This window comes from Microcaecilia unicolor, chromosome 4, assembly GCF_901765095.1.
Source record: "Microcaecilia unicolor chromosome 4, aMicUni1.1, whole genome shotgun sequence".
Classification (NCBI taxonomy): Eukaryota; Metazoa; Chordata; class Amphibia; order Gymnophiona; family Siphonopidae; genus Microcaecilia; species Microcaecilia unicolor.
Window position 1 is genome coordinate 149,669,471 of NC_044034.1, and position 26,198 is coordinate 149,695,668.

The 26,198-nt window shown below is 44.2% G+C and overlaps 1 protein-coding gene across 4 annotated transcripts in view; it reads right to left on the reverse strand.

Annotated features, from left to right (window-relative positions):
• The window catches only part of DHCR7 (7-dehydrocholesterol reductase), a 32,310-nt gene extending 8,537 nt beyond the window's left edge, over positions 1-23,773 (reverse strand). Inside the window, exons 1-5 of one of the 4 annotated variants that reach the window (XM_030200732.1) lie at positions 23,701-23,773; positions 11,193-11,287; positions 9,771-9,993; positions 5,877-5,967; positions 2,137-2,350 (exon numbers count right to left, since the gene is read on the reverse strand). In XM_030200732.1, coding sequence (XP_030056592.1) covers positions 2,137-2,350; positions 5,877-5,967; positions 9,771-9,993; positions 11,193-11,287; positions 23,701-23,724 — 647 coding nt within the window. In that variant the 5' untranslated portion in view covers positions 23,725-23,773. The other 3 variants (XM_030200733.1, XM_030200734.1, XM_030200735.1) reach the window with 3 other exon arrangements.
• Between the last annotated feature and the right edge of the window lie 2,425 nt (positions 23,774-26,198).

The window sequence follows — 26,198 nt, forward strand, 5'->3', positions numbered from 1 at the left end:
TCTGTCCTTTCTATCCCTTCCATCCACTGTCTGCCCTTTCTCTCTGCTCCATCAATCCACCATTTGCCCTCCCTCTCCCATCCATCCAGGGTTTGCCCTCCCTCTTGCTCCCCCATCCAGGATCTGCCCCTCTCTCCGCCCCTTTTTTCAGCCCCCAGTTCCAGCCCCACTATCCCACCAGTCCCCCATTTCAGCCCCAGCTCTTTTCTCCTACCAGTCCCGAGTTTCAGCCCCCCAGCCACTTCTCCCTGTCCCCTTTTCAGCCCCTGCCCCTTTTCAGTCTCCAACCTCTTATCCCACCTAACCTCCTTTTCAGCCCCCAGTTCCAGCCCCCTTCATCCACATGCCTTGTATTAGGGCCCCCCTTTTCAGAACCATTCTCCCACCTGACCCACGCATGGCCCCCATTTTCCCATATTGCCCCTTCTCAGACCCAGTCCCCTTCTCCCATCCAAGAACCCGTCCCCTCCCCACCCGTCCCCTTCAACCATCCAAGAACCCCCTCTCCACCTCAGTCCCCTTCTCCCATCCAAGAACCCCAGTCTCCTCCCCACCAGTCCCCTTCTCCCATCTGAGAACCCCCTCCCCAGTCTCTCCCATCCAAGAACCCCAGTCCCCTCCCCACCCGTCCCCTTCAAGCATCCAAGAACCCCCTCCCCATCCCCTTCTCCCATCCTTGAACCCCCTCCCCACCTCAGTACCCTTCTCCCATTCAAGAACCCCAGTCTCTCCCATCCAAAAACCCCAGTCCCCTCCCCACCCGTCCCCTTCAAGCATCCAAGAACCCCCTCCCCATCCCCTTCTCCCATCCTTGAACCCCCTCCCCACCTCAGTCCCCTTCTCCCATTCAAGAACCCCAGTCCTCTCCCCACCCGTCCCCTTCTCCCATCCGAGAACCCCTCCCCAGTCTCTCCCATCCAAGAACCCCAGTCCCCTCCCCACCCGTCCCCTTCAACTATCCAAGAACCCCCTCCCCACCCCCTTCTGCTTCTCCCATCCATGAACCCCTCCCCACCTCAGTCTCCTTCCCATTTGAGAACCCCTCCCCACCCTTCCCCCACCTGAGAGCCCCACACCCTTCTCCCATCTGAGTCCCTCCCCACCTACCAGCTCCATTCTCCTGCCGCCCAGGCCCACCACCCTCACTGCCTTTAAAAAAAATAATAATTTGAAGCGCTGGAGTAACAGGCAGCAGCGCCTCGCGTCTGCCCTTCTACTAAAAATCTGTTTGACGACGTCATTGGGCCTTCCCACATTGAGTCCCGCCCGCCCTCGCGGTAATTGGAAGTTACCTCAGAGGAGGGCGGGACTCAATGTGGGAAGGCCCAATGATGTTGTCGAAGAGATTTTTAGTAGAAGGGCAGACGCGAGGCGCTGCTGCCTGTTACTCCAGCGCTTCAAATTGGGTTTTTAAAGGCAGGACAGGACGAGCAGCGCCGGGAGCGGACTCGGAGCACCACCACCACCACCCGCTGACATCTGGGGTGGACCGCCCCCACCACGTCGCCGTCGCGCGTTGTTGAACTTGGGAGGGAGGGAGAGTGGTGCTCGGGCGGTCGGGGCGGGGCGACCTGAGGCGCGCTGCGCGGGGCCCCCCTGAGCGTGAGGCCCTATGCAGCCGCCTCGGTCGCCTCGCCTTAAGACCGGCCCTGTTTAAGGATGCCCTGACGGTCTAGGGTAGGATGGGCAGAAGTGATTTCCAGTCACTCCTGCCCATGCTGGCTCCAGGTTCAAAAGGGCGGTTGTGACCTGTAGCAGTAGTCTTGTGGTACTACTGCTAGGGTCCTGACCTTTGGGAGTGCATTTGGTAAAACTAACTCCTGCCCCTTTCCCCATATTGAGCCCACTACCTAGTTTATTATTTTACTTATTTCACATAACATGATATACTGCAAGGGGGCCAACTATGGCTCCTATGCAGTTTACAACCAAAATTAAAAGAGGGGTGAAGAAGGCTTCGCAAAACAGATGGTTAGCTAACCAAGTAAACTTAGGACAGCTTCAGGTCTGACTGCTGTGGTACTATCTGGGCAGTGATTAACTGCAATTAAAGTTTTTAATAGCACTTTTAAAAATTGTGATTGAACAGTTATACAACAGTGCTACAGAAATGTTAAATAGTAGTACAAAACTTACCAGTCCTTTGCATCAGTAGGGAATATGTAAGCTTTCACCATTGCAAATGTGGAAACGGCATAGCCTAGAATATTTGCACACCATAAGAGTGGTATCCAATTGTCAAAAATGATTGTTGGAGAGAACCAATGGAAATAGTAAGCATTGGCAAGCCAGAGGAGATGAGTTATTATCCAGGCTTGAAGTCCATTGATTTGATACTTGTTTATTATACCTAATGAATATTGGAGAAATGTTAGGGGTCATGCATTTCAGGAATCTGAGCAATTCATTCTGCAAGAAACTGCCTGACTTCACATAGCTGCCTGTGGCTGTGGAATGTCCAAACTTGATCCTCATGGACCACAATTCATGCAGGTTTCAGGTTTACAGAATTTCTACGGTGAATATGCATGAGATCTATTTACATTCAATTCAGACAATATATGCAAATAGATCTCATACATAGTCATTGTGGAAATCCTGACACTGACTGGGTCGAGGCACATCAAGGATCATGTTTGAGCACTGCACTACAGCAAGATGTAAAAGTTTAATCTGGTTATCAGCAACCTAGTGGGGCAAATTTAGCAAAATTTTAGACAAACTGCATGCTGTAATTTTGTCCCTGCCAGGTTAATACTTTTATAAGCAATTCCCAAACCGCATAGAGGATAGAATTTTATGCACACTGCCCTAGGGGTTTGTATTTACAGCCCCCACCATCTACTGCACTAGGCAGGTAACAATACACAAACATGTCAGGAAAAAAGCAATATAAACATACTACATTTCCTTGATTCTAAGATGTACCCCTATTTTGCAAAAGTGAAAAATATGGTAAATAAACAAATGTATGCAGAAAGAAAAGCACACATTTTCAATTACTGGTATGAAACACACCATTTTTTTGACACTTGCAGCAACATGAACAGTATGGTACTACAGTAAATAAACTTACCAGTTAACTACCGTACCTCTAGCAACAACCAGGCTGCTAAACTTTGGACTGCCTGCAATGCTTGTAAAGATGTCAGGTAAATATAAGATTACCAAGAATTTAACTAGGGTTATTATGGAGTAATCTGGATTTCTTTTATAATTATTTTAATTATCCTCTCGATCCCTTAATGTGGGCTATCTTGTTTTCCAATAAGTGCTTTGTACTGATTAATGAATTTTTTTTTTTTTTTAGGTCTTAGATAACCCCAGTTACAAGGAATTGCAGTAAGTCTAGAAAGAACAGCCTGTAGCTGCAGGCTGAAATTTTGTGGGTCTGTGCACAAGAGTGAATAAAAGTCAGTCAGTTTACTTTTGACCGTTGTAAATATGCAAGTGGATCTGATATTCTTGATAAAACCACTCCGTGGTTATCTTGACTGCAGGGGCGTAGCTACGGGTGGGCCTGGGTGGGCCCAGGCCCACCCAATTTCAGCTCTGGCCCGCCCACTCCCATTGCTCCCATTGCCGGCCACTGCTGCTTTTCCTGTTGAGCAGCAGGGCCGGCGCTACAAAAAGAAGAAGCGCTCAGCTGATTGAGCTGAGCGCTGCCGCCAACGTTAACAATGAGAAAAAAATGTAAAAAAAAAAAAAAAGCGCAGCACCGTAGGCAGCCTCGAAGCATTGGCTGCTGGCTCTGCAGGCTCCTCCCATCTCTTACGTCACTGCCCCTGGAGCAAAACAGGGGCAGTGACGTAAGAGACGGGAGGAGCCTGCAAAGCCAACAGCCAATGCTTCGAGGCTGCTTGCGGTGCCGCGCTTTTTTTTTTTAACATTTTTTTCTCATCTTTAGCGTTGGTGGCGGCGCTCAGCTCAATCAGCTGAGCGCTTCTTCTGTTTGTAGCTGGGGCTGGCGGGCCTGAATCGGGTGGGACTGGGGAGAAAGAGGGAAAACGGATGGCAGGATGGGGACTGGGGAGAAAGAAGGAAAACGGAAGGATGGGGAGAGAAAGAGGGAAAACGGATGGCAGGATGGGGACTGGGGAGAAAGAGGGAAAACAGAAGGATGGGGAGAGAAAGAGGGAAAACGGATGGCAGGATGGGGACTGGGGAGAAAGCGGGAAAACAGAAGGCTGGGGAGAGAAAGAGGGAAAACGGATGGCAGGATGGGGACTGGGGAGAAAGAGGGAAAACTGAAAGATGGGGAGAGAAAGAGGGAAAACAGATAGGAGGATGGCAGAGAAAGAGGGAAAACGGAAGGATCGGGAGAGAAAGAGGGAAAACAGACTGAAGGATGGCAGAGAAAGAGGGAAAACAGAAGGATGGGGAGAGAGAGGGAAAACGGATGGCAGGATGGGGACTGGGGAGAAAGGGAAAACAGAAGGATGGGGAGAGAAAGAGAGAAAACAGATAGGAGGATGGCAGAGAGGGAAAACGGAAGGATGGGGAGAGAAAGAGGGAAAACATAGGATGGGAGAGACAGAGGGAAAACGGAAGGATCGGGAGAGAAAGAGGGAATACAGATGGAAGGATGGCAGAGAGAGGGAAAACGAAAGGATGGGGAGAGAAAGAGGGAAAACAGACGGAAGGATGGCAGAGAAAGAGGGAAAACGGATGGAAGGATGGTAGAGAAAGAGGGAAAACGGATGGATAGGGAGAGAGACACTGGATGGAAGGATGGGGAGAGAAAGGGGCGAGACTGGAAGGATGTGGAGAGAGAAGGGACACTGAACAGAAAAGGGTAGAGAGATAGACACTGGTTAGAAGGAGGGAGAGAGAGACATTAGATGGAAGGATCAGGAGAGAGGGTAGATGGGTGGAAGGATGGGGAGAGAAAGAAGGAAGACGCTGGATGGAAGGGTAGGGAGAAAGAGGTGACACTGGATGGATGGATGGAAGGATGAAGAAAGAAAGAGGGGAGACTACTGGAAGGATGGGGAGAGAGGGGAGACACTGGAAGGATGGGGAGAGAAAGAAGAGAGCTGCTGGATGGAAAAGGAGAGTAGTGAAAGACTGGAGAATAAGAGGAAGGGGCATGGGGAGAACAAGGGTGAGAAAAAGATGAAAAGCCATAAGTAGATGAAGGAAATTAAAGAATGGATAGTAAGAATGAATTAAATCTGGACAGAGAGAGAGAGAGGCAGAAAAATATTGAAGAAAGCAAAGAAAAAGGAGAGAAAAATGACAAATGGCCAGGAAACCCTGGCAGAAGAGTTAAGCGAAAACGAAGGAAAGCAGAATCTAGAGACTGGGAGCAACACGATGAGAAAAAGTAAATGGCCATACAACAAAGGTAAAGAAAATAATTGTATTTTTAATTTAGGATAAAGTAATATGGTGTTAATAAAGTTTCAGAGACCAATACTTCCTTCCTTAGGTCAGGAGAGGATACCGTAACAGCATTATACTGACCTGAGGCAGGAGGTTTTGGCCTCTGAAAGCTCACTGAAAAGGATTAGGCTATTAAATAAATTGTCTCAAATCTGATGCATTGAAAAGCAGCACTTTACCCTGTGTGACAAATGTATCTGAGTGTGACTACATTTTGCTGGGGGAGGGGGGTAGAGAGAAAATTTTGTGCCCACCCACTTTGGGTTCAGGCCCACCCAAAATTGGCAGTCTGGCTACGCCACTGCTTGACTGGCTGAATTTCCCTGTAATAAGGGACCAGTTCAATTGTGGAAGGCCCTCCCTAATCAAAACTGGCAGTCTCTGACTGGCCCATCAGGTGCTCAGCCTCTCTTAAGTGTCTAAGAACTTCCTAGGCTATGTACACTATAGTGCATACCAGAGAAGATATTCCAGGAAACATGAGTCCTTACCAGCTGGAGTACGAGCTCCCTCCTGGACTCCTCCTACATATCCTGGGAGAAACTTGTGGCAAAAATCAGGGAGAGCCATGTACAAAATGATCTGCACACAAATGATACATCAACACATTTTACAGCACATCAATATCATTTCTGTCTTTGTTACGTAACAAAACAGTTAATACTTATTTTTATAGCGCTACTGGACATACAGAGCACTGTACAGTGCTGAGAAAGACTCCAGTACAATGGATTCCTTACTCTGAAGAGATTACAGCCAGCAGGTACCTGAGGCAATGGTATAGGTCACAAGGAGTCAGTGACAGAAGTGGGATTTGAACCCTGCACTCCTGCTTTTCAGCCCATTGCCCTAAGCCAGTTGTTCCCAAATCTGTACTGGGGTTACCCTAGCCAGTGAGAATTTTAGGATATCCACAATGAATCTTCATGGAGGAAGTACATGCAAACCTAAACTTATGAAGATTCATTGTAGATATCCTGAAAACAGGTTTGGGAATCACTGCTTGTAAGCACTAGGTCACTTCCTCTCCTCTGTATAATACTGCATTATGAGCAATGTTCTTCAAATGCCAGTTTGGGGCCTTCTTTGCTATCTTGTTTCTCTTTAAATGTTGGATTCTTTCAGTGTGCTCACATATACAGTGCACTCCATTTAAGTGCACGTCGGATAAGTGCATGCTCTGTTTAACTGCATGCCGTACTTTGGTCCCATTTTTGGCGCCATCAATTTCTGTGGGGACAAACTTCAGTTTAGCGCACCACTGTTATGTGCAAGATTCGCTTATATGCATGGTTTAAGACCACTCCTCTGCAGGAAAGACTCTGCATAAGCGCACACATGGAATATGGAAGCTGACTGGCGCGTGACAGAGGGGCGGTAAATTTGAAATCTCGGTTAACTGCCACAAGCAGAATAATCGAAAGAATGTTGTTAGAGTGTACACTGGAGTCGTCGTTGCGCAACTGTAAGACTTTAACACTGGCTGAACAAATGGAAATTCTTAAAAAATTAGAAAACAAAGTCAAGCATCTATTGCTAAAGAATATGGTGTCAATCCAAGTCAAATTTCATGTATCTTGAAGCAGAAAGACCAGCTTCTGGAAGACTGGCAAAAAACAATACAAATCCACACCGGAAACGTAAACGGGCAGGAAAAGCTGAGGATGTAGAAGATGCTCTTCGGTGGTTTTCTCAAGTCAGAAACAGACAGTTTCCTGTCAGTGGTCCACTGCTTATGTAGAAAGCTAATCAGCTAGCTGAAAGTCTTGGACTAACTGAATTCAAAGCCACTGTTGGATGGTTGGAAAGATGGAAGGAGAGGAACAACATAAAATTCAAGAAACAGCATGGTGAAAAACAAGACGTTGATGACTTTGGTGCTGAAAATTGGGTTGTTTCAGTTCTTCCTACCATCTTGAACGAGTTTGCACCTTGTGACATTTTCAATGCTGACGAAAACGGTCTCTACTGGTGAGCGATTCCTGATGGAACACTTGCATTCAAACAAGCCGAAACTACAGGAAGTAAAACGTTGAACTGACGATCCTCCTTTGCTACAATATGGACGGGAGTGAGAAGTTGGAACCACTCGTCAATGGAAAGAGCAAACAGCCCTGTTGCTTCAAGAATGTTAAGCGACTTCCTGTGTCATACAAGGCTAACGGAAATTTGTATCAGTGGCTAAAGAAGTTAGACACTAGAATGCGGGCACAAAAGCGTCAGATTTTGTTGCTTTGTGATAATTGTGCTGCACACAGGGATGATGTCAGGCTGTCTAACGTCAAGGTGGTCTTCCTGCCACCAAACACTACTACCTCTCTGATCCAACCTATGGATCAGGGCATAATAGCCAATTTCAAACAACATTATCGGGCTCTTGTGCTACGTCGTCTGATGAGCGTTATGGATGACCAGACTGGCAAAGATAAACGTGCTGTTGAACTGGCTCGTAATCTATCACTGTTGGATTCCCTACATATGCAGAAATACATATGCAGAAAGAAGCCTGGTATCATGTTACACAGGCAACCATTGTGAACTGTTACAAGCAGGCAAGCTTTGTTAGGGATGTGGAGAGGGACGAAACAGATGCAGCTGTTGCAAACGCGTCAGATGAACAGGCTATTGACATCCCAGCCGGTGTTACTGAAGAGGAGTTTCATCACTACGTAGCTGTTGATTATGAGTGGAGGAGTGGCCTAGTGGTTAGGGTGGTGGACTTTGGTCCTGGGGAACTGAGGAACTGAGTTCAATTCCCGGCACAGGCAGCTCCTTGTGACTCTGGGCAAGTCACTTAACCCTCCATTACCCGCCACATTGAGCCTGCCATGAGTGGGAAAGCGCGGGGTACAAATGTAACAAAAATAAAAAAATAAAAATAGCTGACGACAGCACTGTTGAGATATGCGCCTACATGCAGGCAATGGCTGAAGATGAAACAGATGATGAAATGAGCAGCAAGGCACATGCTGACGAAATTCAACAACCTCCTGGAGAGTCTCAACACTGTGGGGGCCTATCTGGAGGCCACTGGATGTCAGTGCTATGACAGTTTTTATCGTCTGGCAGACTTAGTCTATGGAACTCACAGACACAAGGGTGTACAGAGGACTGTGACTGATTACTTCAAGTAAGCCTAACGTCAGTTAACGGAGACTGTATACGTATAATAAACAGTACTGTACATATGTTTATCAGATGTCAAGCTTCTCTGGGTCACAACGGTTAAGTGCACGCTCCTGTTAACTGCGTGTATTTCTTTGGTCCCAGACCCTTGCACTTAAGCGGATTGCACTGTATTTCATTTCTTTGAATACTGTCACACTTTTTTGGAATAGAACAGAGGTGCTCAAACCAGTCGTTGGGACTTTTAAGATACTCACAATGAATATGCATGAGACAGATTTACATACAATGGAGGTATTCCATGCAAATTTATCTCATACATATTCATTGTGAGTATCCTGAAAACTTAACTGGCTAGGTGTGTCTCAAGGACTGAACTGAGAACCCCTGGAATAGAAGTGTACACCTTTCATTGTCACAATTTTTAAAATCTCCTTCCCTCAATCCACTCTTCAACCATCTGTGTGCATTACCTGCATGGGATTCTGACAAGGATTAGTCTAGCAGCCCCCATGACGTAAGTAAAGAGTGGGAGATGCTTCTAAATTCTGGAGGGGATAACGACTGAATCTTAATTGAACATTATTATGAATGGAAAAAGTGTACATTTCATTTGTACAGCTCTTTTCATTCAAATACAATTTTGATGTGCTTTATGAAACATACATTTCATTTCACTTAATATACTTATAACCAATCCATCATTACATTTCTTAGTGAATAACAAACACTTGTAAAACTAAAACTAATCATAAGATAAACATTGTAAAATCCAGACAAACAGTTGAGCTTCAAACTTATTCAAAAACAATAAACAATGTATTTCCACTTCAAGGCTAGGGCCAATAACGGAGAACATACAACGGGTTCATGGTCTAGCAGCCTACTCCTGGTACCCAAAGAAGCATATTTTCAAAGCACTTAGCCTTCCAAAGTTCCATAGAAACCTATGGAACTTTGGAAGGCTAAGTGCTTTGAAAATATGCCTCAAAGTGAACAAAAGTTTCCGACCTGAAGGGAGATGAACCAGAGTTTGCCCAAATGTTTCATTAGAGCTGAGGATTTGTATAATCTTTGTGTATGGTTGCTGAAGTTCACATTTTGACACCAATTGGACTATATATTTTTTTCTCATTTCCTACAAGTTGCCTAAGGCACACTTTTGGTTAGGTAGTCCAGAAATGTCAATAGTCTGATTAACAAATTTGCCTTTATCCTTCAAAGTTTCTTCAGGGCAGCACAGCAACAGGAGACCTTACCTGGAACGTGACCCACACAGTATAGATGGTTACAGCTCTCCGGTTTATTGGCTGCATCCTGTTCCAGATGTCAGAGAGATGCGAGGGTCCCGTGTACAGATCAAGGATAGGTCCAGTCAGGGCACAACGATACTGATCGCATGACATTACAAAGTAATAGACAATCAGAGGTGCGAAGAGGAGAAGGAAGATGACACTTGCCAAAGAAAACCAGTCCACCTCCCTGCAGGAAGAACCTGAAGGTTATATCACAAGTCCATATGTGGACAATCCCTAACTAGACTTCTTCAACATATACGCTACTTAAAAAAAAAAAAAAAAAAATCAAGGTACACATGAAAATGATCAATACACATGGGAATCTTGTCTTTGAGATACATTTCACTTAATCCAAGGAGCCCAGAGGCTTGTCTCCTACAGTCAGTTCACACTATACTGTGCACAAAAGTAAACTATTACAGATAATAGCCCCTATTTACTAATGACATCATATTGTGCACTAGGCATTATAAAAAGAAACCAGTTTGCAATAATTATCTAAGGACCTATGGATTAAGAAAGACATTGCCTGTTTCATACTGCACAAAATAGTGTGAGAAATATTGAGCAGAAGGGGCCCTTTTATGAAACCACATTAAGCACTTAACTGAGGGTTAAAGTCTTACTGCAAAATATATTAGTTTTACAGTATTTTGCCTTTCAGTGCATACTAATCGTGCATTATTTTTTTGTGTTAATTTTTTCAGGAGGGGTGGAGAATGGTCAGGGAAGTAATATCCAGCTAGCATGTTTGCATTAGCATGTGCTAACTAGATAACACAGAGTTAATGCAGGAGCATTTAGTAAAGTGGAAATAGTTGAAACCCAGTAGCTGTGGATTAAGAAAACTGCTCAGGAAAGCCAGTGTGGAGTGCAGGAGTAGCCTGAGAATGAGGGGAACTGAGTTAGATTCCCACTGTTGCTTCTTGTGACTCTGGACAAATCACTTTAACCCTCTATTGCCCCAGGTACAAAGTAAGTACTGGTATATAATATGTAAACCACTTTCATTGTAAGCACAGAAAGAAGGTATATCAAATCCCATCCCCCTTCCCTACCATTACTTAAAAATTACTATACAGGTCTCTGGCTGAGACCATGGGAGGGCCTGGAGGGTCCTTGGCTCAGGCAACTCCAACAGCCCTGGTCCATGCTCACTGCACCAGGAGGTGGGGATTCCCGTACCCTGCCAGCTGGATTTTTTTATTCCCCAATATTTACTGCACCATTTGGCAACAAAAAATATCCAGTTCCACTGGACAAACAGCAGTACAATCTGTTGAACCATCCTCTGAAACCAGTAAGACTCACCACATCATATTAGCATGGTAACTTAATGATGGAGTATGCCCAGCTGTGCACAGCTTTGGGTCCAGATCTTACCAGGCTCTTCCCCACCGCCCATGATCAATTTTTTCACCACTTTGTCTACTGCTCTGACTCCTTAGATTCGATTTGGGATGTTCCATCATCGTGTTCTATAGGGGGAAAAAGAGACACTGAGTTTAACTGATCATTTTAATGTATGCTCTCCCTTTTTTATATGCTACTAGCCGTTAAGCCCGTTAAAACGGGGGAGATTTCCAGCTACCCTCCTCGCCGCCGCTCCTCCCCTCTCCGTGCCCCCTGCACTGACCTGACAGCGCCTCTCACCTCCGTGTGAAAGCGTTGCAGGCAGCAGCAGATTGCTCTGCTGCTGCCTGCAGCGCTTCCACACGGAGGTGAGAGGCGCTGTCAGGTCAGTGCAGGGGGCCCGATATGGAGGGGGGCGGGAGCGGCGGCGGGGAAGGGTGGAGGTTGGTGTGCGCCATGTTTGTTTCCAGGCTCCAGCGGCAGCGTCCGACAGTCCGACTCCGTTTCCCTCTCTGTTCTGCCCTCTGATGTCATCACGTCTTGACGCGAGGGCAGGACAGAGAGGGAAGTCTCTACTGCGCATTTGCAGGTGAGTCGGTCACTTGCCATTTATATGTTTAATATACATGCACACTGTTTATGTGCAAATATTATTTTCAACAGGGTTATGGTTTATGGTATGAAAAGGTACACCCTGAGTAGCACTACTGAGTTCTAGATGGTCAGAAATTTGTGATACATCTTTCAAGAATATAATCTAGATGTGAAAAATATTGTGGTTTGAGAATCTTCTGGATGTTTATACTTAAGAGCCTTGATTTTAATGTTTTAAAACTCATAAAGACAGCAGCCACTCAAGTCTTACTATCTTTTCTTCTGCAATCTTGCACTTTCAGACTCCCCATCTCTCCTGTTTGAATTGCTTCAGTTCGGTAAATATGTCAAGTGCCATGGGAATTTTGGCTTCTATTGTGCAAAAATTATTCATACCTCAAGAATTTTGCACATCTCCAACTTCTGAATATGGAAAATACCTACTGTACCTGAATATTACTTGCCTTGAGCTACAACTGGAAAGGCGTGAGCTAAATCCAAATAAACAAGCATAAGGAATTGTGAGCGGAGGCTGTGCAGCTCCAAAGCTCTGTTGGTATGCCACAGTCTACTCCATCTGTCCAGAGAAGCCACAATGGGCTGGATTCTAAGATGCGAGTAGCGTTCGTTAAATTGTGTGCATGGCCAATTGAGGATCAAGCCAATTAGTGATAACTGGCCGATAGCAACCAATTATCACTGGGCAATAATTGGAATTTACAGGTACTTCTTTTTAGGCGTATTCTAAAAAAAGGCGCTCGTAAATTCCAACACGTGTAGCTAGAAAGGGGGCATGGCCATGGGAGGAGTGTAGGTGTTTGGAGGTGTGAATCATATTTATGCACATTGTTAAAGAATTTGGGGGAATGTGCCTATATTTAGGGGCAGGTATTTACACCAGGTTTTCAGTGGCATAAATGGCCACGCCTAAATTGTATGCACATTCCCCCAGCCTATGCTCTATTCTACAAACTGTGTCTTACTGTAGACCTACATTTTAGACACCTTATATAGAATCCAGCCCAACAGACAAAACTTTTCTCAATCATTCTCCAGAATGGCAGTTCAATTAGCTCACTATTTCCAAGGATTACAATGTGGGTAACAAACATACACAATCAAAATAAACAGCAAACAACTATACATAAAATATTAAATAAATGAAATACAGAACTCCCAGTTCCTTTAATAGATGTGGCTGATTTGATCATATCTCCCCAAGTTTACAGGGTCTTCACCAATTGCCTTTCTGCAGCTCATCATGTTTGAATGTATTACACTGCTGCTTAAAGCTCTTCTTGGTTTTGCACTATTAGACGTGCTCCAGTTTAGTTAGGTATGCTCTACTGTGCAACTTGTGCTCAGAAAGTGGGTACTAGCATGTACACATGCATTTTCTGGGAGAGGGCCCTTGCATCGACATCAGTAATCATTAGATGGAGCACAATTTTTATGTTTTTAGGGAAAAACATTAAAACCTATATTTCTGTGCTTTTTCTACACAGGTATGAATTTATATTGGATAGTTTCAATTTGTTTTACTAAGCTGCCCTTTCAGGTTATTTGTATTATGATTATGTTAATTCATGTGTTTCTTGTAAACCACCAAGCATACTAGATAAGAACAAGAATAGCCGTACTGGGTCAGACCAATGATCCAGCTAGCCCAGTATCTTGTTTCCAAATGTGGCCAATCCTGACAGAAACCCAAATAGTAGCAACATTCCATGCTACCAATCCCAGGGCAAGCAGTGGCTTCCCCATGTCTGTCTCAATAGCAGTCTATGGACTTTCCTCCAGGAACCTGTCCAAACCTTTTTTAAACCCAGATATGCTAACCACTGTTACTACATCCTCCAGCAAAGAATTCCAGAGCTTAACTATTTGTTGAGTGAAAAAAATATTTCCTCCTATTTGTTTTAAAAATATTTCCATGTAACTTCACTAAGTGTCCCTAGTCTTTGTACTTTTTGAAAAAAATAAAAACAGTGAATCAACTCGTTCTACAGCACTCAGGATTTTGTAGACCTCAATTGTATACCCCCTCAGCCATCTCTTTTCCAAGCTGAAGAGCCCTAACCTCTTTAGCCTTTCCTCATAGGAGAGGAGCTCCATCCCCTTTATCATTTTGGTCACTCTTCCTTGAATCTTTTCTAATTCCGCTATATCTTTTTTGAGATACAGCAACCAGAACTGAACACAATACTCAAGGTGAGGTTGCACCATGGAGCGAAACAGAAGCATTATAGTATTCTTGGTCTTATTTACCATTCTTTTCCTAATAATCCTAGCATCCTGTTTGCTTTTTTGGCCGCCACTGTACACTGGGCAGAAGACTTCAGTATTATCTACACCACCACCTAGATCTTTTTCTTGGGTGCTGATCCCCAAGGTGGACCCTAGCATCAGGTAACTATGACAGCATATAAGCAATTTAAATAAATTAATAGGCAGTGAATGCATTTCTCCCCATTTCCCTTCCTACCAACCTTTTATTTCTGCGTAAGATGGTCCTTACTATCTTTATCTGTCTTCATTATCTGTGTTGCTGGTTCTATAGAGGATGTTATCACTTCGCTCCATCTTCAAGATTGTTTTACTTTGATCCAGATAAACAGCAACATCATTCTTCATACACTGAGATGTAGTACATGATGGCAGAAAAAGCACAACTGGCCCATCCAAGCTTCCCAGTAATGTCAGTTCTCACTGCCAAGATTCTACACAAGCCTGACTACTTTGCTTGATTCCTTACTTCCTTCCTATTCTGGGTAGATACAGAACTGGACTTTTAACTTGAGTTAGCAAATCATTAGAAAATCACTGGCAGCATTTTCTATCCTCCTTGTGCAATGTATCAGCTCTGCAGTCTGTTGCTTCTTTTATACCTGAAAGTAACGTGGGAGGTCAGAGTATAGTTTCTGAGTTCAGGGTACAGTTTCCTGCGCAGATGCCCTATTATTGAATGGTAGGTAGTTAAAGGACTACCTTTATCTGAAAAAGGTACAATCATAAAGGCTGTTGAATTTTCATCAGGTTTTGACCATAACCCATCTCCTCTATTGTTTCAACACAGAGTTAATTATCACCGCAACTTACAGTGGCAAAAAAATTAAAAAGAATTACAGAATGGGTATGTATAGGGTTACCATATGGCTCGGCTCTAGTCTGGGTTTTGCTTCCATTGAAAGCAATGGAAGTAAAACCCAGACTGGCTCAATCTGTCCTCCTTTTTCTGGAGCCAGCTAAAGTGTAAATGTTACAACACAGTATTCAGACATTGAAATCTACACCCGATGGTGAGACTCCTTTTTTTTCTTTACTGAATGATAGGGTTTATTTTATTTTTTGTTACATTTGTACCCCGCACTTTCCCAATCATGGCAGGCTCATTTCACTGCAGTAAACCTGTTACGATCAAATAAAGATTTGGGTTGAGTAAACAACCATGATCAATAATTTGGTCACAGGTCTCAAAAATAATTTTAAATTTTTCTGGCATTTGTTCTTTAACTTTAAAGGTAATAAACAGAAATAAATCAAAACATAGAAAAGAAAATAAGATACCCTTTTAATTGAACTAACTTAGTACTAAGTTACTAAGTACCAGGGGCATAGCCACGGGCGGGCCTGGGCGGGCCCGTTACTAAGTACCAGGGGCATAGCCACAGGCGGGCCTGGGCGGGCCCAGGCCCAGCCACTTTCCCTCCAGGCCCGCCCACCCAACACTGACCTGCCAAGTCTCCCATGAAACACGCGGCGCCAGCTCCCATTTCCAGCCACTGCTGCTTCTCCTGTGAAGCAGCAGCGTCCGCTACAAAAACAAAGAGTGCTACAAAAATGGTTTTAGAAAGCACGTGCGGCACCGCAGGCAGCCATCAGGCATTGGCTGTCGGCTCTGCAGTCGCTCCTCTTGCTTCTCACGTCACTGCCCCTGGAGGACGACCCCGGAGGAGCGCAGTGACGTGAGAGGTGAGGGGAGCGGCTGCAGAGCCGACAGCCAATGCCTGATGGCTGCCTGCGGTGCCGTGCTTGCTTTCTAAAAACATTTTTGGTAGCACTTTTTGTTTTGTAGCGGCCACTGCTGCTCAACAGGAGAAGCAGCAGTGGCCGGAAATGGGAGGTGGCGCCGTGTGTTTCGCGGAAGACTTGGCAGGTCAGTGTTGGGTGGGTGGGTGGGCAGGCAGGCAGGCCTGGATGGAAAGAAGGGGATAGAGAGAGAGAGAGACACTGGATGGAAGGATGGGGAGAGAAAGAGGGAAAACGGATGGAAGGATGGGGAGAGAAAGAGGGAGATGGAAGCAGAGAGAAAGGGGAGAGACTGGAAGGATGTGGAGAGAGAAGGGACACTGAACAGAAAAGGGTAGAGAGAGAGAGACACTGGATAGAAGGAGGGGGAGAGAGAGACATTAGATGGAAGGATCAGGTGAGAGGGTAGATGGGTGGAAGGATGGGGAGAGAAAGAGGGAAGACGCTGGATGGAAGGATGCAGAAAGAAAGAGGGGAAACATTGGAAGGATGGGGAGAGAAAGAGGGGAGACACTGGTAGGATGGGGAGAGAAAGAGGAGAGCTCATGGATGGAAAAGGAGAGTAGAGAAAGACTGGAGAATAAGAGGAAGGGGCATGGGGAGAACAAGGGTGAGAAAAGGATGAAAAGCCATAGGTAGATGAAGGAAAAAGAAGGAAATTAAAGAATGGATAGTAAGAATTAATTAAATCTGGACAGAGGGAGACGCTGAAAAATATTGAAGAAAAATGACAAATGGTGCAGAAGAGTTAAGCAAAAATGAAGGAAAGCAGAATCTAGCGACTGGGAGCAACACAATGAGAAAAAGTAAATGGCCATACAACAAAGGTAAAGAAAATAATTTTATTTTTTAATTTAGGATCAAGTAATATGGTACCTGTGTTAATAACGTTACAGAGACCAATACTTCCTTAGGTCAGGAGAGGATACCATAACAGCATTATACTGACCTGAGGCATGAGGTTTAGACCTCTGAAAGCTCATTGAAAAGGGTGTTAGGCTATTAAATAAATTATTTTCTGAAACCTGATGCACTGAAAAGCATCACTTTACCCCTGTGTGACAAATGCATCTGATTAGTGTGACTAAATTTTGCTGGGGGAGGGGGGTAGAGAGAACATTTTGTGCCCACCCACTCTGGGTTCAGGCCCACCCAAAATTGGCAGTCTGGCTACACCACTGCTAAGTACCAATAAAAAAAAACGTATCATCTTATTTTCTTTTCTAAGTTTGGATTTATTTCTATTTATTACCTTTAAAAGTAGACCAACACAGCTACCATACCACTTTTCTTTAACTTTAAATTAAAAAGCAACTATTTTCTGTAGGCAAACACGTTGGTATTGAGATATTTAATCAAGGCAGAAATGTGGCTGGCCAACGGAAATGTCAAAAGGTTTAGGTTTAAAATGAGCTAGAGTATACAGCCTGTTCCTTTTACAAAACAATAGTCATGAAGGCATTCATTACAAAGATTTCAGTTCCTGGGAGCCCTTCAAAAAGCTCAGTTAGGTGCATGGAGAGGGTAACAGTTATTTTAATGAGATGTGTATTTCCAGTGCGTTTTTGTGACCACACTGGAAGTCAAACCCCTCCTGCAAATCCGAGAAGGCAGGGGACTGCTTTACATCTGAATGCACTTCTGCACACATAACCCCCTTAGTAAAGTTAGCTCTTAATTTTATTACAGTTAGATTGGGGAATCCACATTGCTTAAATTTGAGATATTTTTGTTTTCTCTGTTCCATTTGTGGAAGCAACTAAAATTCAACTAAAAATGGAGAATCTGTTTTTCAATTTGAGAAAAAAAAATCAACAAATTACAGGGGATACCTTTTTATTGGACTAATAAGGTATCACTGACAAGCTTTGCTGTATTTAAACGCTGCTTAAGTCTAGCAAAAAGAAAACAAGATACAGGATTGTAAAAATCGTCCTATAAACTGACATACAAACGTTAGGTCCAGCAACTAGCTAAGGGAGGCAGAGAACCTACAATTATTAGAAGACAGCCGCTAGGTAATAAGCCAGAACATCATCTCTTCGGGTCAGTGAAGAAACCATGCAGTTACCGTGGGCTGAAACAGTACACTGATCTAGATGTTAGTACAGCCAGAGGCCGGGCAATAGGGGGCTTTTGAACTTCAATTGTTATCATTTCACGCCCTGTATCTGGCAACGGGTGAAAAATGCCAACTTTTCAAAATGATTGCATGTGCTAAACGCAAAACACATTACCCCTCACTGGACACAGTGAAAGAGTTTGTTCAATATTGGGGGTGCTCAAGCATCCATTCATTGCACCCCCCCCCCCCCAAAGCTGGCTCCCACGGTCCCTACTAAATCCTTTATTATTTGCTAACAACCTGAAGCAGAACCAAGTTCTTAGTGCCTCTGTGAACATACTGCTTCTAGCTGATCACCAGATAATGCATACAATTCCCCCATCCCAGAGGTGACCGTTATCTGCCATTTTGTTATATAATTAGTTGCCCCCCCCCCCCCACCCACCCAATAAAGCACATCAGGATGAGTCACGTGGAAGGAAACTGACATTCATCACTGAGACGAGTCCCTTCACACTCACCCCAGCCCAGGGAGCAGCCTCTCTCTGACCTAGCTCCCCGTAGCTACGATATGCGTGGGCGTGGCTTTATAAAGTTATTATTGAAAAAAAAAAGCCCACGGCAAGGGTAAAAGAAAACCTCCTTGCCAGAGTCCACCGGTCTAAAAGGGAAGCTGAAGCATGGCTTGGACTCCTGTTTCGATGGAAACAGAGGCAGGTGCACGGGAGGAAAACCTCGTCATGCGAACCAATTTTTAGAATACACAAGCTCTGAGTGTTGCAGAGGGTGAATATAATTCTTAAAATTTTCATTCTCTCTTCTCCTCCCCCCCGTCTTTTCGAGCGAGTGGTTTAGCCCACGGTGAGTGGACGACACAGGGGACCGTGGCTTGTGGCCGCTTCGCTGCAGCTGTCTGCAAGGAAGTTGGTAGTTGTTGCTTGTTGGATAACAAACCTCAATGAGATTGTGCGCGCGAAGCTGACAAAGTCACAAAAGGGAATTAAAGAGGTTATGATTCGCGCGCGCCGCGCGGAAGGGTTTGACGTCATTTCGAGGAGGAGGCGATTCGCTAAGGTCTCGGCGTCTCGCGGAATTCTGAGATAAAAAGAGCCGCTATTTTTTCGTTTAGCTAATTTCAGTGTGAGCAATTTCCAAGATAAAAGCAACACTCACTGAGAAGCATGCTTCTTTAGCATTCTTTTGCTTGTGCGCTATAAGGACCCGTCAGCACAATAAAAACTTTATTAGCATGAGAATTTAATTTGTTTTTAACATTTGTTGCCAAGCTAATGCATTAAATGATTTAAATAAAATGGAATGTGTACCAAAGAATGAGGCTTATACTATTAAAATAAACTTTTAACGCACAGAAAAGACAAAAACCAAGAAAACATCTCCAGGTCCAATCCCTGCAAGACCAAGCACAGTTTCTGGTTGCACCTTCTCTGTTAGTGGACAAGTATGATTTGCCCAATGTTTAAGAACAAAAATTAATGCTATTGATGTTAGGATGAGAGAGAGAGAGAGAACGAATGAACGAGATCCAGAGTCTACTTATTTCTCCAGTTGCCCTAGCTAACAATTTAGGTTGTAATTTTTTTTTTTTTGGTAGGAGCATATTCTTACCATCAATGTACAGTGCTGTATTGTACATTCAGTACAGCTATAACAATGATTATTATTACAAACTACTTTGGAGGAGGAGGAGTAGCCTAGTGGTTAGTGCAGCAGATCTTGATCCTGGGGAACTGGGTTTAATTTCCGACTGTAGCTCCTTGTGACCCTGGGCAAGTCACTTAACCCTCCATTGTCCCAGGTACAAATAAGCACCTGTATATACTATATAAACCACTTTGAATATAGTTGCAAAAACCAGAAAGGCAGTATATGAAGTCCTATTCCCTTAGTGCTCATATAAATACATTTATCTGACTACAGTACCTTGGCTTTAAAAGCATTCCACATTCTTACCACTAAGCAACAGCTTTTGATGGCATTACCTGTTCAAGGGTTTAGTGTTCATATTCCACATGCAGTAAGATTTTCCACCCATACCTGGTGCTATCTGATAGTACTGATTTTAAAAAGCATTAAGAGTTTAGATTAAAGCTCAGCTTTCAGTCTAGCCCAGTGTTATCTGATTCTTTAACAAATTAGTTAGTTTTATCTTCAAAATTTAGTTTTGCTAAACTAGAAATACATTCTGCAGTCTTCTTTTGTTTCTGGAAATCCTTTAAGCACTGTAGCTGAAAGTTAGAGGTAGACAGTTTTTATTTTCCATGGGTCACGTTTGTGGCTATTACCTGTTTAGGAGCTGGGAAAGAGGGATACAGACTCTTCACTGCTTCACCCCCCCCCCCCCCCCAAAGAAAAGAAGAGTGGAAGTGGATGGTATTCCTGGGAGAAAAGAAAATAAAGAAGGGGCCTTTTCTCCCTTTTGAGAAAAGATTGAAGAAACTGCTTTATACTTCTCAGACAACCTCCAGAAACATGATAGCTCTTGGCTTTCACCCACTCATGGTCCAGCATGCCACACATGGCATGCTGGACCATGAGTATCTGAGGATCTGAAGGCCACGAAACAGTGTGACAAGGTGGTGGCCGTAGCTAGAAGGTTGCTAGGCTGTATAGAGAGAGGTGTGACCAGCAGAAGAAAGGAGGTGTTGATGCCCATGTATAAGTCGTTGGGGAGGCCCCATTTGGAGTATTGTGTTCAGTTTTGGAGGCCGTATCTTGCTAAGGATGTAAAAAAAATTGAAGCGGTGCAAAGAAAAGCTACAAAAATGGTATGGGATTTGCGTTACAAGACTTATGAGGAGAGACTTGCTGACCTGAACATGTATACCCTGGAGGAAAGGAGAAACAGTGGTGATATGATACAGACGTTCAAATCTTTGAAAGGTATTAATCTGCAAACAAACCTTTTGTGTAGATGGGAAGGCAGTAGAACTAGAGGACATGAAATGAGATTGAAGGGGGGCAGACTCAAGAAAAATTTCAGGAAGTATTTTTTCACGGAGAGAGTGGTGGATACTTGGAATGCCCTCCCGCGGGAGGTGGTGGAGATGAAAACGGTAACGGAATTCAAAAATGCGTGGGATAAACATAAAGGAATCATGTTCAGAAGGAATGGATCCTCAGAAGCTTAGTGGAGATTGGGTGGCTGGTGCTGGGCAGACTTCTATGGTCTGTGCCCTGAAAATGGCAGATACAAATCAAGGTCAGGTACAGTGGCGTACCAAAGGGGGCGTGGTCCGCCCCGGGTGCACGCTGCTGGGGGGGGGGGTGCAGCGCGCGCCTGTCCTTCATTTGTTCCATGCTCCCTCTGCCCCGGAACATCCTGTTCCGGGGCAGAGGGAGCATGGAACGAATGAAGGACAGGCACGCGCGGCACCCCCCCCCCCAGTGGCGTGCACCCGGGGGGAGTCTTTTGTGGGGGGATCGCACTGCATCCGGGGGGGGGGCTGCACCCGGGGGTGGGGTGCATCGGCGATCCGTCCCGGGTGTCAGCCCCCCTAGGAACGCCACTGGTCAGGTATACACATAAAGTAGCACATATGAGTTTATCTTGTGGGCAGACTGGATGGACCGTACAGGTCTTTCTCTGCCGTCATCTACTATGTTACTATGCTACATGCTAAGGAACCATTTCCCAGAGCAGCAAGAGGATGCCTCCACCAACCTGGGCCAAACACACACTTACCACCTGAAACCAGCAGCACATCAAATTAGCTTTGAAACAACCAACACTACAGCTCACAGGCCATCCCTTTCCTTTTGCTATCATCATTTAGAAGTGCATGTGACCCTTTGCTAATTACATCAGCACTGGTGATTTTAGAGCTACAGAGTTGGCAGGCAGAGTGAGCTGAATGAAATGGTCCCATTGGTCATAGTTTGCCAACTCCTGTTCCATATAATCTCTCTCTCTGGTTGAACCTTTCAGCTCACCTTTAATCACACTTCTATAGACACTCTTGATCTTCTATCTGGTGTACCCCAGGGCTCAATCCTGGATCCCTCCCTATTCAATGTCTTTCTCGCTCTGCTCTTGGCCATCATACAAGACCATGGATGTACAACATTCTGCTATGCAGACAATATTCAGAGTCTGTCGTATCACTGATCCCTCTCTTAATGACTACATGCCCAAAGTCTCTGCCTGGCTTAAAACAAACCCCTTAATGCTACAAAATGTGAATCCATTTGTGTGTCCTATTCCTTTTCCTCCTCTCATTGATAACCAACCTCTTCCTTTCAAAGCGGCCATCAAGATTTTAGGTGTCATCTTTGACAACAAACTCACTTGCAAACCATAAATAAAACCATAGGAATAAAATGGGCCCTACTGCAGATAACTCAAGCTAAGCTTTAGTAAACAACCCCCTGAGTTCCTATAAGTTGTCAAAGAGATTGGGGTTGGTACCAACAGCAGATGCTGCTGTGCAGAGCAAAGGGACCGAGAGGGACTATATGGAATCATATACTGTGACAGAAATTCTGGAGAACCCACCTTGAGAAGCCTATTCACCAAGAGAAGTATTTTAAATAAAATCCGAAAATGAATCAGTAACCGATGTTCAGCCTGTAACAGAGGGGTAACATATTTTTCTCCCCCCTCAAAAGTAGCTTCACTGCAGTACAAGTTGCAAATGCTTAAGTTCTTTGACAAATACCCTTGAACTGGGAATTACAATAATCTAGATAAGTAAGTACCAATGTATTGAGCAAGTCTGTTGCAATTTAAAGAAGCACTGGTGAACCACTGATGCATTGTGGGCAAGAAAAGACAGCCCAGAGTCCAAGAAAACCCCTAAGATCAGTGCTAACCTCCTGAATCAGCACCACCGATGTACAGGTACAGGGCAACAAATTGTTGGTTCCTGCAGAAAACCTCTGCTTTAGTTTTAGCCATATTCAGTTGCAGCCTATTAAGCTGTAGAGAGACCAGAAGGTGTTTTTAGTAGGTGGCTGATACTCTTTTTTTTGTTTTCCTCAAAGAAAAAAAGAAACGGAGGAAACACGTGGTTTCTGCACAGGATGGTACACAATGCTGATTTGCTGCCACATTCATAACAGGTTGATCACTGGTTTCCTTTTTTCTAAACTGGAGATGAAGGTGGAGGCCTGCGGCCGGCCGACCTGGTATCTTTTCTTTTGACCTTTTACCACTAATGCTAGATACAAGTAGCAGCATCCCTGTGGAGGCGACAGAGTGGAAGAAACCTCAAACGTATGGCATCCTTAGTTGCAATACTGCATTACCAACAGTCCGGGGTTAGGCTCGCTGTCTTTCCTCATTATCTATTATCCCGAGCACTCTTTCAATGTGAATTCTACCTGTAAATAGTTAAAAATGTTTCTGATTTATTCTGTTCAAATGCGATTTACTCTTACAAGCCACCGTGGTTTCTTGTTATTTTCATTCTTTGTATGATGCGGTAGACATTGAATAGGACCGATCGTGCATCTCACCCAAGAGACTGGACAGGTACTCATGCACCCCACTTTGATTCAACTATATTTATTATTATTATTATTATTATTATTATTATACTCATCTAAATTGTGATGAGAAGTCAGTGGCAATTAACATGTTTTTTTTAATGTGTTGTTCCAATCAACAGTTCTAAATTCTGTTGAGTGTGAGTGAGCAGTACTGTTTTCATGAATGACTCTGAGCTCTTTAAATATGCTGAATAAGCATAGGCATGAAACTGGCGAATAGTATCAAACCTCTGCTAAATTTAACCTTTTTTATACGTGTTACCGTGCATGTTTCGGTGTATATCGCGAATGCATTTGTATGGCTTCTGTAACAATGGGAAAACGAGCAGCCCGGATTCTTACCTGGCTCTGGTCTCGCGTCTTCATTTTCTGCTCGCCTCTTTCAGCTCTTGTAGTATGAGGTTACTGAAGCGACATCTACGGGGGAGGTCCTTTTTCATCTATGGCCATAGCCCTATGGGTGGTGTCCTACGATGGCTGCCCAATGAAATTCAGTGCATCGCATGGCGCTTCACAGCTGGATTGGTGCAGCTGTCTGAAACCATCTGAGCCCATTAAGTAACCGTAGTAACCGGAGAGAAAAGGGATAAGGAAGGAAGAGCTGGAAGGAATGAAGAACCTGCAGTACTCTTGCAAGCTGCTGCATGACTATGTTGTGCACAGATGGTACAAAATTCTGGTGGTTTGCATGATACAGCCTGTCAGGCACAATATTTTTCCCAATAGCCTACATTTCTTGTGCCCAAACATGATAATGAAAAGAACTTCTTTCTCCAGTTTAATTCTTTAGAATTAGTTGTTACCATAGAGGCTGTTTTAGCTTTCCGGTTAGTTTCATAGGTAGCATATCCATAAGGGGGGGAGGGGTAATGGTCCTGGGTGCCAGCATCAGGAGTGCACTGGAAGAGGAGCTGGAATATAAAAAAGTATGGCGCCTTCCTGAATCCTGACTGGTGTATATTGGAGGGGGGGGGGGGTGTAAATGAAACCAGTGGTTCTACTGCATCTCATGCACTTGTCGTGTGAGTTGAGGTATTTCCAGATAATCATCAGAATTGCTGGTATCCTGTATAACTGTGCATTTCAAATGCCTGTATTTCCTTTTTGACCCAGTTCTTATGTTCTTATTGGAGACAGACATGGGTAAGCAACTGCTTGCCCTGGGCTTTGTAGTATGGAATGTTGCCACGATTTGGGTTTCTGCGAGGTACTTGTGACCTAGCTTGGCCACTGTTTGGAAAACAGGATACTGGGCTAGATGGCCTGTTGGTCTGACCCATTATGGCTAGTCTTATGTTCTTATTTATTTCTCTTCATTGTTGGGGGAGAGTGGTATAACATAGGAACTATGTGAAATATCAAAACTGCCTATTTAGGCCTGGTTTTATTTGTGAACTAACGAACTTTCGTAAACTACTGAAGACCCATCTCTTTAACAAAGCATACCACAAAGATCAACCAATGTGAATATACACAACTCCTTCATATATAATCAGAACTGTCTTATAATATTCTGCTTGCTATACCATTATCATGTTTTTTCCTTATCATATTGCCCAAGATCCTTCAATAACACAAAATGTCTATTTTCTAATGTATCGCCACCAGGGCCGGTCTTAGCAAGTGCGGGGCCCTGTGCAGACCAATTTGGTGGGGCCCCATCCTAGCCCTGCCCTAGCTCCGCCCCACCCTAGCTCCACCCCATTGATAAGATTATTCCATTAAAAAATTTTTTTTTTAATTTATGAAATTTCAAATAAAGACAAATGAAGCTAAACTTGTACAAAAAAACTGATTGAAATAATAAGCACAATGCTATCATGAAACCTCCCCTCCCCATAAGTGGAGTGGCCGAGCCGCGGGATCATCATGAATGATGCGGACGGTCGTCCGAGGCGAGCGGAGGTCGGAGCGGAGGCAGAGCGGGGCCCCCTTAGGCGCGGGGCCCTATGCGGCCGCCTTGGTCGCCTCTGCCTAAGACCGGCCCTGATCGCCACCATTCATGATGTATTGTAAGACACATTGAGCCTGCAAAGAGGTGGGAAAATGTGGGATACAAATGCAATAACTCAATAAATAAATAAATAGGGCACCTGCGTGAGGCATCCAAAAAAGTCACCAGATAGGCACCAATGTACCTCCATAAAATAGGCTCTAGTAACTAGCCCTAACAGTGCACAAATGTACACCTGACCCAAAGAAGTGGTACAAATGTTTTGAGTAGCTGTATGTTGTGATTTATATTTATTTATTAGGATTTATTAAGCGCCTTAATGAGGATAATCACCCAAGGTGGTGTATAGCAGGTACAGTTTAAACTTATCATTTTAACACCATAACAGTAGTAAAATGACCAAATATAAACATAAATATAATTGGGGGCCCTTTTACAAAGCAGCAATAAGGCCAACGTGCGCTAAAAAGGAAATGCTGCCGAGCTTTTCCATCCCCAGCATGCCGTCATATCTGGCACTACAAAAATATGTTTATTTTTGTAGTACTGGTGTGTACCTGGCAGTAATCAGGCAGTTCCATGTGCTGCCTGGTTACTGCTGGGTTACCTCAATGGGTGGCGGTAAGGGTTCCCTTGCCGCACAGCCATTTCCTGAAGAAAAGAAAGACCTACCTTTTACCTGCTGTGGTAAAAGGGGGGCCTTGGCGTGCATAAAAAACTCATGCTGATGCCAACGCAGGCCCCCTATTGCCAAAGCTTTGTAAATGAGGTAAACTTGAAAACAGCAAATTGAAACCTAATAACAGACCTACCATAAAACAGGAACAAAAATATACACATATAACAGCACTGAAATTCAAATAACAGAGATAAATGCATCTAATAA